Below are 11,959 nucleotides of genomic sequence, written 5' to 3'. Positions count from 1 at the left end.
CACAAGTACAGCCAGACATCTATCTCTGTTTTCTGCAGAGCGGGTTGTGCATCTGCATCACTCGCACTAAAATTCTCATTCTCAAACTTCACAGCTACTGCTCCTCCTACATGATGCCGTCCAGCCAGTTTCAGCGTATGAGTTTCTTGGCGACGAAATCGTTGGCATCGAGACGAAACGAACCAACGGACGGACCGGACCACCTGAAGCTGAATCGAACAAATCACCGCTCGGTTACAGAGATTTTTTTTTTCGGAAAACGGCTACAGAGAATTATGACATGCCCGAGCCGGTAGGTATACTCTCCCGTGCTGCCGTCACGTGGCCACGTTGCTCCGCATCCGCGATTCGACGAGGCAACCAGCCGCTTTGCGGTGTTCTACTGCCGCGTAGCAGCGGCAGAGGCACCGACGGCATCCCAAAAGGCAGCCGACGTCTGGGGTCGGTTGGAGCCCCCGGGGATCGGTGGCCTGAGCTCCCAGTATACGCCTCCGGAGTCCGGATCCGCGGAGCCGACGGGCGAAGCTCCCGGGCTCTACTCTCCAGTACGCGGCTCGGTCGGGACCGGGAGCGAGGACTGGCGTCCTGCGTCGGCGGGATCGGCGTGCGAGGGGAGCGCTGAAACCTGCGCTTCCTTCTCCGGCGGGTGCCAGGTCCTGCTCGGGAGAGGTGAACTCTCCGCTTCCTTCTCCGGTTCAACAATGGCGTCTTTTCTTGGCATATGCATGTTGCTCGTGTGCTGTTGCTGTTCTGAATCGTTGGCCTGGTTTGCATTCATTTCCAAGAATATATGTGGTGTTCGGTTGCTGAATTCGAAGAGTTCCGGACGAACTTCGAGCTGCAAATTTAATTCCTCTCTCTTTTCGCTCCTACTAGTCATAATGTTCCAAGAATTTGTTCCAGCGGAAATAGTGTGCTGAAGGAGATCATGACACACGTCTGGGTTGTGATTTTGCCTTCTAGGTAAGGTAGGAAACCAAACATGGAGCTGAGGCTGAGGCTGCTGCTGCTGCTGCTGCTTGCGCTCATCTGTCTGCATGCTCCCCGTTGGGCTTCGGCTCAGCAGCCGGAGGAGGCGACGGTTATAGTTAAAGGCTCCAGTAGGATTGCTGCCACGGATGACAACTACGTCTGTGCTACAATTGATTGGTGGCCTCCGGAGAAGTGCAACTACAATCAGTGTCCATGGGGCCAGGCGTCAATTCTTAATCTGGTATGTGCTTTATAGTTGTTTTTCTTCTCTTGTTATTGGTGGGCTACACAATGCTGTTTGGACTAACTTTTCATGCTGTCCATTCAGGATTTGGATCACCCATTTCTTGCTGAAGCCATTCAAGGTAGGCCCTTTGAGTTACATTCAGTGGTTGCCGGTTTCATATTTTTCATCCCTCGTGACTTTATACAAGGACCTAGTAGGCTGGTAGATTGTTGGCTAATTTGTTCCATGTCTCAGACAGTCTTTTTTTTTAATAAAAATTGTTAATTGTATCTGCAGCATTTGACCATTTGAGGATTAGGCTGGGAGGCTCCTTGCAAGACCGAGTTGTTTATGATGTGGGAACAGAAAGTCCATGCTCCCCATTCACAAATGTATCCAATGGCTTGTTTGGTTTCTCAGCTGGTTGCCTCGGTATGGATAGGTGGGACAAACTGAATGATCTATTTCAGAGAACAGGGTGAGACTTCTAATTTTAAGCTTTGTTGTTACCGCTACTGTGAGAACTTAAATTAGCCAGCATAACTTTTGCAGATGTTAACACGTTTCAACTCACATATTCCAAAACTTGTTATAGGACATGTCCAATTATGTGTTTTGGGTTTTGACAGTCTATGATTTTGTTGGTTCAGATGGTTATTGAGAAAAATAACTAAAAGCTATCCATTTCTACATATATTTAGGAATACAGATTGTTAGCACATATGTAGGATGTGATAAGTTCAACCTCTCAATGTAACTGCATGTGCATCACATGTTTGTACACAGGCATCTGCACTATAAATTGAATTTTCAGTCTTTTTTATATGGATTGGAAAAATGTTTCAACTCCCACTTGTCTGTTTATCTTATATATGAGGTTTCTGCATGCTAAGTGCAAGTAACTAATGGGTGAGCAACATCTATGTGCAGAGCAATTGTCACATTTGGTGTGAATGCACTCTATGGGAGGTATAATGTCCGGCGTTCCATCTGGGCAGGCAAATGGAACTCCACAAATGCATATGATTTTATAAAATACACAATCTCAAAGGGATACCCAGTTAGCTCTTGGGAATTTGGTAATACTATCTTTTCGCTACTGAAACATTCTGTGTCACTCCTTATATTCCAAGATAGAAGTTCTCCAAGTTTATGATGCATGAAATAAGGGGTGTCCCTCTCAAAAAAAAATGAAATAAGGGGTCAGCCAGTTTGTTTGAAAACTACATTTTTACACAGGCTCTTGTTTTGTCAGGCAATGAGCTGAGTGGGCATGGAATCGGAGCGAAAGTTGATGCTAAACTTTACGGAAAGGATGTAATTGAATTTAAATCCATCCTTCGGCAATTGTATAAGGCACCACTGTCCCAGCCACTCCTGTTAGCCCCGGGAGGGTTCTTTGATCAACAGTGGTATTCTCAGCTACTTGAGACTTCAGGTCATGGTGTTGTTAATGCCCTATCTCACCATGTATACAATCTTGGTGGAGGTATGTGATTTATTGTTTTGACTGTAATCTCGTCCGAGTAATCCTGTTTCATTGTTTCAAAACGATTGCACCTACTAAAATTCCATGATGATACAAATGCTTACGTAGGTACAACTACTCTAAGCTTATCCTCAAGGAATCTGAATAAATGGCTGAACAGTTGTAGTCTGAACTGTACCTTCTAATAGTCCATTATGATACAAATGCTTTCTTAGTCTGAACTCTCACCTCCCTGTTCGCTTGAACTTATCAGCCCGGCTTATCAGCGATGGTACAATGTTTTTTTTCTCACAACAAATCAGCATCAGCCGGCTTATCAGCCGTAGAAACCATCAGCCGTTTAAAATTTCGATCCTTCTAAATAAGTAAGTGCACCATAATTTGATTTGATGCCAAAGGACAAGTTATTTGACGGTTCTGTTATTTCAAAGGTACATTGTTTTAATTTGATTGCTTCTTTTTTTATATAAATTAATGTAAAGAGTGAAGGAATCATGCATATCAGATAAAATGTATAAACTACCCTTTCAAAATTTTCTCTTAAATAGCAAGGCCTTTCTTAGGAGATGTAGTATTAATCACTTTTATCGAGTCAGAAATATATATATATATGCTTCTATGTTAACCAGGCATATCCATTTTATCATTAGCAATGCCAATTTATGTAATCAATACACAACATGCATCAACAATGACACTTCATTATCAGGGAATGATGTTCATCTTATAAGGAAGATCTTAGACCCAAAGTACTTAGATCGTGCTGAAGATACTTACAGAGACATGCAACTTACCATCCAAAGGCATGGAACATGGGCTTCTGCTTGGGTCAGTGAAAGTGGCGGTGTATTCAACAATGGTGGTCTACTGGTGTCAAATACATTCATCAACAGCATCTGGTCAGTTCTCTTTTTTTTCATGCGTGACATGAGTAACTCTGATGCTGGGGTCGAGTATGTTGTGTGAGTTTGTGATGGACTTCTCTTTTTATGAATGCAGGTATCTAGATCAGCTTGGGATGGCATCTCAGTACAACACAAAAGTGTTCTGCAGGCAGACTCTCATCGGTGGCAACTATGGACTGCTTGACACAGAAACTTTTCTGCCAAATCCTGATTACTACAGGCAAGGCTAGAGTTATGAAATTCTATAAAATGAATTATATCGGTGATTATAGACCGTGATTTGATATATATTTTGACCACTTTATCAGTGCTCTACTATGGCATCGGCTTATGGGCAATGGAGTTCTTTCAGTTGATATCAATGCACCACGTCAAATACGTGCTTATGCTCATTGTAGGAAACAGCAGGTATGGGCTTGCACCCTCCCTTTTGTAAATCGGCTGTTTCTTTTTCAACAGAATTACCAGGGCAGTTAGGAAGATTTAATCTTATGTTACTAAATTTTGATTGATATGATAATTTTGTGGATTAGTGAACCATGTGTCTACAAATGACCACTCTGTTGGCTGAGAACACGATCAAGAGAGAGATTGAATTATGTTTGTTAGATTACCCATTCTGAACATGATTGCTTCAAAATGCAGCAAGGCATCACGCTTCTGTTGATCAACCTAAGCAATACTACTGGATACAACGTCACTCTCCTGAATGACATCAACGTCAGCCTCGGTAAAAGACCTGACTTTGAGAAGCGCAGTTCTTTCACACACAGGCTCAAGAAAGCAGTCTCATGGCTGGCAAGGAAACCACCAAGCAACACCAAGAGGAGGGAGGAGTACCATCTGACCGCCAAGGACGGTGATCTCCAGAGCAAGACGATGCTGCTCAACGGGGTCCCGTTAGAACTTGGAGATGCTGGCAGCATTCCAGCTATGGATCCGGTGCTCGTTGCCGTTGATTCGCCGGTACACCTAGCACCAACATCCATCGCCTTCGTAGTTCTACCCAAGTTTGAGGCCAAGGCTTGTTCTTGACACATGAGCTCTTGAAATAAATATTTTTGCTGCAGTATGCCTTGAAATGTTCCATCGGCCTATTTTGTGAAAGAAATCATATGACGTGGGGATAAAAACGGCAAAGCATTGTTGTGTGAGGAGGAAGCCACACTGTGAATTGTGATACTGAGACCTCAAGCCACAGCCGATAAACTGGCGTGGGTTAAAGCCCATAGAGTCCGTTTCAGTGCTGGGCTTCCATTTCGACTAGCCTGCTCAGGACCTCAGATTTCTCTCTCTCGCATTTGCCACTGCCCAAACGCCTTCTGACTACAGTAATCCCCACGAAAAAAAACTTAAGGCTCTGTATGATTTGATTCCAGAGATAGACACGGCACAGACACCGGCTGCACCACAAGTGCGGCGCTTGTTTTGAGCGCCAGAGGTTGGCTTGCCCGAAGTTTGGTCGCGAAGCAAACGGCTGTCTGAGCAATGGAGCACCCAGAAGTTGCGGCTAGGCAACCTGCGTACGCCATCCAAACAAACCTGGTGACCGCAATACTGTTAAATTTAGTCAAGAGGTCAAACGCTTTTGTTTAAAACAGAGGAAGTTTACAAGCTGCCGACAAGCAACATTGTGGCGTTCCGATATAAAAGAAACACTGAAACAGCGTTGCGTTCCTTGTTCCAGCCCTGTCTCTCGATAGGCTCAACCATGGAAGTGACGTAAACTTTGTTCAGTGAATCTGGATCTCTATTTCTCACAGTTCAGCGCAAATACTCTTCAAAGAATTATCTGCACATCTTTAGTATGTCAACAATTGTAACAATATCCTGTAGGTTACTCCACAAACAATGGCATCTCTACTACAATCATCTCCAACCTACCAAAGCAATCACAAAACTACCAGGACAAAATTTCAATGACAAGTATAAAAAGAATTAAATGGATGGATGGAAAGCATATAAACTTGCCACCTCATAATATCCGCCTCCTTTCTTCGTCTTGATCAACCAAACATTGAATCTTCTAGCCTTCTGAGTTATTCTGTGACAAAGGATCAGTCCCAGAGTTCCTTTTGCGCAGTTACAGTATGGAAAAGAAGGATGCACTAGTATGATACAGATTGTAAGAATTGTGTTCCCCTATGATACAGATGAAAACTCCTGAGGTATTTGAATGCCAGTTTTCGCAGGGGATGGTCAGTTGTATTGAATGCTGGTTGCTTTCTTGACTAACCAGTATATTTATCCAGCAGCAATCAGCCTCTCCAGCCAACAAACGAATCATAAACTGTACTCCCTCGCTGTGTCCAGCATTTGCTGCAAGTCACTCCTTGACACGCTGAGGCTCCAAAATATGGCAGTTTCTAACAAAGTCGTTGGAGTAGTTTACATGCTTTGTCCAAAATGGTTGAAGGTTCTTAAAAGCAATGTCTAGCCATGGCTTGCACTGGCCATTGTAATGTATCACTGCAGCCCTCCTGACACTCTCAATATCTGTCTTGTCTTGGTATCCTAAGCCAAGCAGGTGCCATGATGGGCCTATGCCATGCACATGACCCCTAAATGCTATAAGGGCGGGTGGTAAAGTACCAAATTTCCAGAGTGTAAGACCAGATTTTAGATTCTGCAAAAGAGATTTAAATTAATGTGAAGACAAATAATGGTAACCAACAACTCTTATCATGTTTTAGGTAGTAGTTAACTATGGTTTTTTTAATTATTTATAATTTTCTATGCCTGGAAGAATATATAAGCGCATGGTGACCAAAGCCAGGTAGCAGAAAAGGAAAATCACTTTTTACATTTACACAAGAATGTTGAATCAAGGTTTCTTTTTAAGATTTTAGAACACTGTACATAGTACAGAGTCTGCATGCAAAAATACCAGAATGATTTCAGTTCAGAAACATAGTCAATGAACTATGGAACATAGAGTAAGACTGGGAAATGGATATCCTTGTCGGTGTAAAATGCATTACCTCCTTCAACCAGAAATGATATGTATCCCTGATGTTTGTCTTCCTCCAAGCTGCCAGATCAAATATATTCATACCATATGCCCAAGCACATTCATCTGGGTCAAGACTCTGAGCTATCACGGGATGCGAGAAGTTGAAATACGTCCTGAAACGCTTAGACATCACCCAGCTGTCTTCCCCTCTGCATGTTTCCACAGCTCCATTCACCTTCCCTTCAAGATTGATCGCCCAAAGGGGTGACAAGTCACGCTGAACAACAATGTCATCATCGAGGAAGACCACCTTGTTGAGGTTGGGAAAGAGCTGGATGAAGAAAAGTGAATGGATCAGGTTATAAAGATGTACAAAGTCTACATTACAAATTTCACAATCTTTGCTACAGAATATAAGTATAAGCTAGCTTTGAAGCTGTACTGTATGGTAAGTGCAACTCAATTATTACTAGAATTGGGAAAAGGGTAATGGAAACTAAAAAGAAGTGGCGGAATATAACAGCTCAGCGCATTAGCAGCAAGCAAAAGTGCACAATCAACACGTGATAAGGATCCTGACAAAAAAGAATCAAGTTTGAATATCTTCATTTGAATCAGATATAGAAAGAGAACTAAACATGCATCTTAGTACTGGAATGGTTAGTGGGGTATCTTTTAATTATCACAGTTTCAGCATGCATCACGTGGTAATGATGTAGTACGTAACTGTAAAGGTCATACTAACTAATCCAGCAAGCTTTAGCCCATACAAATGGTGTTCTCACAGAAGTATTCAATCAAATTAAATGCACAAGTGAATAAGACAGATCACATATTCACTACATTGAAGTTGGTTTGAGTATGTCCTACTACATACGACAGTAGACTATCCCATCCACCTCTGTTCTATGAAAGAAAGCATGCGGTGTGACGTTTTCCAAGCTCACTTAATCAGGAGCCTTGGAGACAATCACCTAAACAACCTAATGCCCTACCATAAAGATATGCTAGAAAGCATGGCGATGGAATCTGGTGGACACATCAATATGAAATGCTTAAATAAACCGGTAAAAAAAGGAAGTGCAACAGATAAAAGCCAATGGCAAGGCACCTCAGGCAAATAAATGCGGAGATGGTTCAGCAGGGATATGTATTTGGGGCTCCGAGCCTGCAACTTTGAAGCAAGCACCCTAGGATTGTCACTTGCGCTGGAAACTGTGCCATGATCTCCATGATAGTGATTTCTAACTCCACGATGGTTTTCTATAGCCTCTAGTACCGGGACATTTTCTCTTGTCAGCCAGTCAAACTGGTGAACACCTTTTACTTCAACTATTGCAGGAGATATGGAATTAAGAGCAAACCATGAATGCATCCCAGGATATGTTTTCTTATCAGTAATAACATGGAAGACTACTTTCTCGGGCACTGAGGAAGATCGTACAGTGGAGCTGACAACAACTGAAGCAGCAAGAATGTTATCACTGGCTAGAATATAATGTTGGAAGGAATTATCAGAAAGCAAAGGTAATAGTTCTGGTGGCGGTAACTGTTTCCGTGCATGAGCATTTGAGGAGTATTCATCAGTAAGGCGCAGAGACAAGCAATGGATTCCTTTGGGAATAGCAGTTGCAGCATAATGTTTATACAGCTGTTCTGCCAACCTTGACCTCTTTACCTCCTTATCCATGCTTTCCATCTGCAATATAAGTAATAAGAATAAATGTTATAAACCACAATAGTGCTCTAAAGCACCTAATCAGGAGCTAAGGCCAAAGGTCAATATTTTATTAAGCAGTGTACAACAAAGCAGCAATACACAATTACACAGAGATGGGAACCGAATGCTGAAAAGGATGACCAATTACATATCCAGGAGCAATACACAATTGTACGTTAGCTCACAGAAAATGTATAGATTCACTTACACAATTGTGAAATACTTCTGCAACTCTAGTTTTTTTAGTGATCATGCCCTGTATTTCTTTTCCACCCAAGAAAAGTCTCATTTCCATTAACAGCATAACGGAAATACAGAGTTTTTGGAAGATGATAGAAAGACAACAGAAGGTTTAAGACCTACACCCAGGCAAAACTAGACGGATACCTGAAACTCTGACTCAGAGCTAAGGCACCAGAAACAGAACCTACCATAAATTCCAACGGCGATATAACTCCAGCGGCAAAGACATAACAGGAATGCCAAAGACGAGGCAGAATTTAGAGAGTACATGCTAACTCCAGATGCCAAAAAGCATCAATAATTGCATATTGTCACAGAATAGGCTGCCATTCTCATGTACATGCCATTCTTGTTCATAATCAATGGATTTTTGTTATGTTTAATTAGTAGAAAATGTGATATGGATTATTTGAGTGCCCAAAATCAATATGTATGTCCATATCGAATTGGGGTCTTCCAAATACACATCACAAAAACCAATTCAGTTTTGCTTTAAAGGTTGCTCATGCAGCACTATAACTTTCAAAAATTCCAATGCAACAGTGTGAATCAAAAAAGGCAAGTTAGTTCCGTACCGTAGCTTTCAACCTAACGGCAAATGTCCTAGCATCATAATGGTTATCCTTCATCTCCAAAAGAAAATCCCTGAATGATTCTGGTAACTTTTCATTGGATGGGAATTCCTCATTGTTAACTTGATCAAAAATTCTATACAGATCTTGCACCAGCCTCTGTTAATATTGAGTAAGAAGCGGTAAATAAATTGTTGTCTCTATGAAAAAGGGTAAACAAAGAGTCATGAGTTGCTCAAAGAAAAGTACAAGGAGTTTAGTAACTCACTGTAGAATCACCCCCCTGCCTACCAAGGAAACTAGGCCCTATTCGCCTCCCCAAGCAATCTGTAAAACAGGATTACAAAGGTTACAAAACACACAAACTATGAGATGTAATACAAAATGTCAGTTCCGTGCAAAGAAATAAGCTAACCGTGATAAAGCACCCATGCAACCCGGGGGTTCTACAGTAAAAAAGCAAAAGTACTACCCCCAATCCCAAATGTAGGTCATTCTAGGATTCTATTGGTCAGACTTATATTTTACTTGGCCCATCAATGTATGATGAAAAGTTACATAGATTCACAAAGCATGGTTGACGTTACTAGATTGTAGATTCATCATGGAAAATACTTATATTTATCTTTTACAGTTTAGAATCTGCATAGCTTTTTTATTAAAAAAAAACAAGTGAAAGAACATTAAGACTGTGCCATTGTCCTAAACTTTACATTTGGAGTTAGAGGGAGTAAATAATACTAATTCCATACCAGAAGACCTTGAAGCATGAGCAAAACCAATTATCTCATTGTATCAGCAGCTTACAGAAGAACATGACCCAAGTAGAGAGCTTATGACAACCAAACTTTACACACAGAAATCAAGAACGATCTGCCAAATATTCCACAAACCCATGATACCTATTTGTCTTTGCAGGTGCTATCAAGTCACATTTCATACCATCAATCAATGCTGATTGCCTGAACCTCAAGTGCCCAGCCCCAAATTATTTTGCTTAGGCTATTAGGACAAGTATCCCTACTCCCTAGGGTATGGCAAATGAGGTACTTATTAAAGTACCAAAACTGAAGTTCCAGTATTTTGCACAAATCTAGGAACGGCTTCAGCATAACTTCTTATGACTGGTACACAGGGAAGTGGAGCACGTTTATCTAAAAGTAATCAGCTGGCCAGGTGCAGAAGTGGAGCCCTTTTGCCTACAATTAATCATTTAGCCAGGCACATCAAGGGCTTAGTTATATCCCTATAGCTTATATATCCATCCTTGATGCCCAAACAATCAGCTACCTAAGATTTTAGAGTCCAGATGAACAGGTACCCAGTTCAGAGTTGAAACATCTGATCGGTATATAGGGAAGGACTGATAGTATTTTTCAAGGATCATAGTATGGTTTTTGCTACAGTCTTGCAAGACTCAGCTCAAAACTACAATAAAAAAGCTCTTCCAAAGCTAACACTGCAGCTGATAGGAGTAAATCCAGTCCCTCAATCCTAACCAAAGTGATGGCTTGAAAAACTACATTTCGACCAATGCAAGGAAATTATATGCCTAAAATCCACAAATCTACTCACCTGGAAACTGAATCATAAACCCAAATCGTCAACTCTATCTATTTCAGTTCAAATCAGCACATCAAACAAATAAGATCGCCCACGCCTGAGACCTTGAATCTGAAGCTCGTAGGCGAACAAATCACACGTTCTCGGAGAAGCATTCGTACATTACCACATTCCCACCGACACCGCGAAATCCTATGCCAAGGGCGCTGAGATCCAAGGTTTACCTCCCCAAACGCACCAAATCAACAACCCAACCCGAAGAAACCAAACCCAGAAAGAAAGAAAAAAACGCCAAGAGATCGCAGCCGTCCATCTTACCGACGGAGGAGCACTTGCTTCCGCCTGCCTCGAGCGCGGGGACGGCGGCGAGGATGAAGGCGAAGGGCAGGAGGCAGCCGAGCGCCACGACGACAGGGAACGCGACCGCGCGCCAGTACCATCCCCCTCCCCCCACCGCGCCGGGCGGCCCCGTGCGGCGGCGGCGGCGGCGGGGGCGGCTGCGGCGCGACGCGCACCTTCATGGAGTCGACGACGCCATTGCTGCTGGAGATGGTGATGCTGCGCATGCTCGGCGAGATCCGCAGCTGCATCCTCCCCCTCCCCCTCCCCCTCCCCCGCCGACGGGAGCTCCGAGTCCGGCGGCCTAGGGTTCCGGCGACGGCGGCGGCGAGGCGGTGGCATTGGGCAGAGACATGCTAATCGCACGGATGATACTAATAGGAAATAGCAATGCGCGTCGCCGCGTGCGATGCAAATACCGGGCGGCGCGGGGGCCTATCGGCGAATCCCCAGGGGATTTTGGGGGCGAGGGATTGGGGATTTGATTTCTCTTCCGGGAGCCGGGCGGCTAGGCGATGGCCGGCTATGGGGCTATGCTCTGCTCCCGTCTCGCTTGCTTCTCCCCTTCCCTCCTCCCTCTCTCCCTCTCTCTCTCTCTTCCGTCCCGGTGGAGAAACAAGAGAGAGACAACAGCGGAGCATTTTGTTTGGTTGCTCCTACTGTCTTTCTCTTTCTTTCTTTCTTTTTTCGTTTCTACTCACTCTGTTTCAAAAAATACAATTCTAGATTTGAATTGAGTCAGACTTACTTAAGTTTAACTAAATTTATAAAAATATTATTAACATCTATAACTTCGAATAGATATACTAAAAATATACTTTCACAATTAGTTTTAATAATTCAATATCATAAATGTCAGTGACTTTTTGTATAGATCTAGTTAGATTTAAAATTATTTGACTTCTTAACAAATGGATTTTGTTAGACTAGAGTATATTACTGTATATATAAACACTCTTTTCGGTTTTTTGCTTTAA

The 11,959-nt window shown here is 42.7% G+C and overlaps 1 protein-coding gene and 1 pseudogene across 2 annotated transcripts; one reads left to right on the top strand and one right to left on the bottom strand.

Moving 5' to 3' along the window:
* Positions 1–318: 318 nt before the first annotated feature.
* On the top strand, positions 319–4,664 carry LOC136504294 (heparanase-like protein 2). Of its 2 annotated transcripts, none has more exons than XM_066499172.1 (10): positions 319–653; positions 964–1,213; positions 1,301–1,337; positions 1,496–1,676; positions 2,129–2,277; positions 2,454–2,687; positions 3,397–3,586; positions 3,687–3,812; positions 3,901–4,000; positions 4,238–4,664. In XM_066499172.1, the coding sequence occupies exons 2-10, from the start codon at positions 983–985 to the stop codon at positions 4,625–4,627; spliced, it is 1,638 nt and encodes a 545-aa protein (XP_066355269.1). In that variant the 5' UTR covers positions 319–653; positions 964–982; the 3' UTR covers positions 4,628–4,664. The 2 variants fall into 2 exon arrangements, with proteins under 2 accessions (XP_066355269.1, XP_066355263.1); XM_066499166.1 differs by having other exon boundaries at positions 319–669.
* Positions 4,665–5,366: 702 nt separating this feature from the next.
* LOC136550293 (probable galacturonosyltransferase 14) lies at positions 5,367–11,607 on the bottom strand (annotated as a pseudogene).
* Between the last annotated feature and the right edge of the window lie 352 nt (positions 11,608–11,959).

The sequence above is a fragment of the Miscanthus floridulus genome, chromosome 1 (assembly GCF_019320115.1).
Source record: "Miscanthus floridulus cultivar M001 chromosome 1, ASM1932011v1, whole genome shotgun sequence".
Classification (NCBI taxonomy): domain Eukaryota; kingdom Viridiplantae; phylum Streptophyta; class Magnoliopsida; order Poales; family Poaceae; genus Miscanthus; species Miscanthus floridulus.
The sequence above is the reverse complement of the archived record's forward strand: the minus strand, read 5'-3'. Positions and strand labels throughout refer to the sequence as shown.

Bases quoted from the DNA above. Each gene is read 5' to 3' on its own strand.
- LOC136504294 (XM_066499172.1), top strand. From the start codon at position 983: ATGGAGCTGAGGCTGAGGCTGCTGCTGCTGCTGCTGCTTGCGCTCATC. The intron at 1,338-1,495 runs GTAGGCCCTTTG...TTGTATCTGCAG, and splicing joins TCTTGCTGAAGCCATTCAAG to CATTTGACCATTTGAGGATT. The intron at 1,677-2,128 runs GTGAGACTTCTA...ATCTATGTGCAG, and splicing joins GATCTATTTCAGAGAACAGG to AGCAATTGTCACATTTGGTG.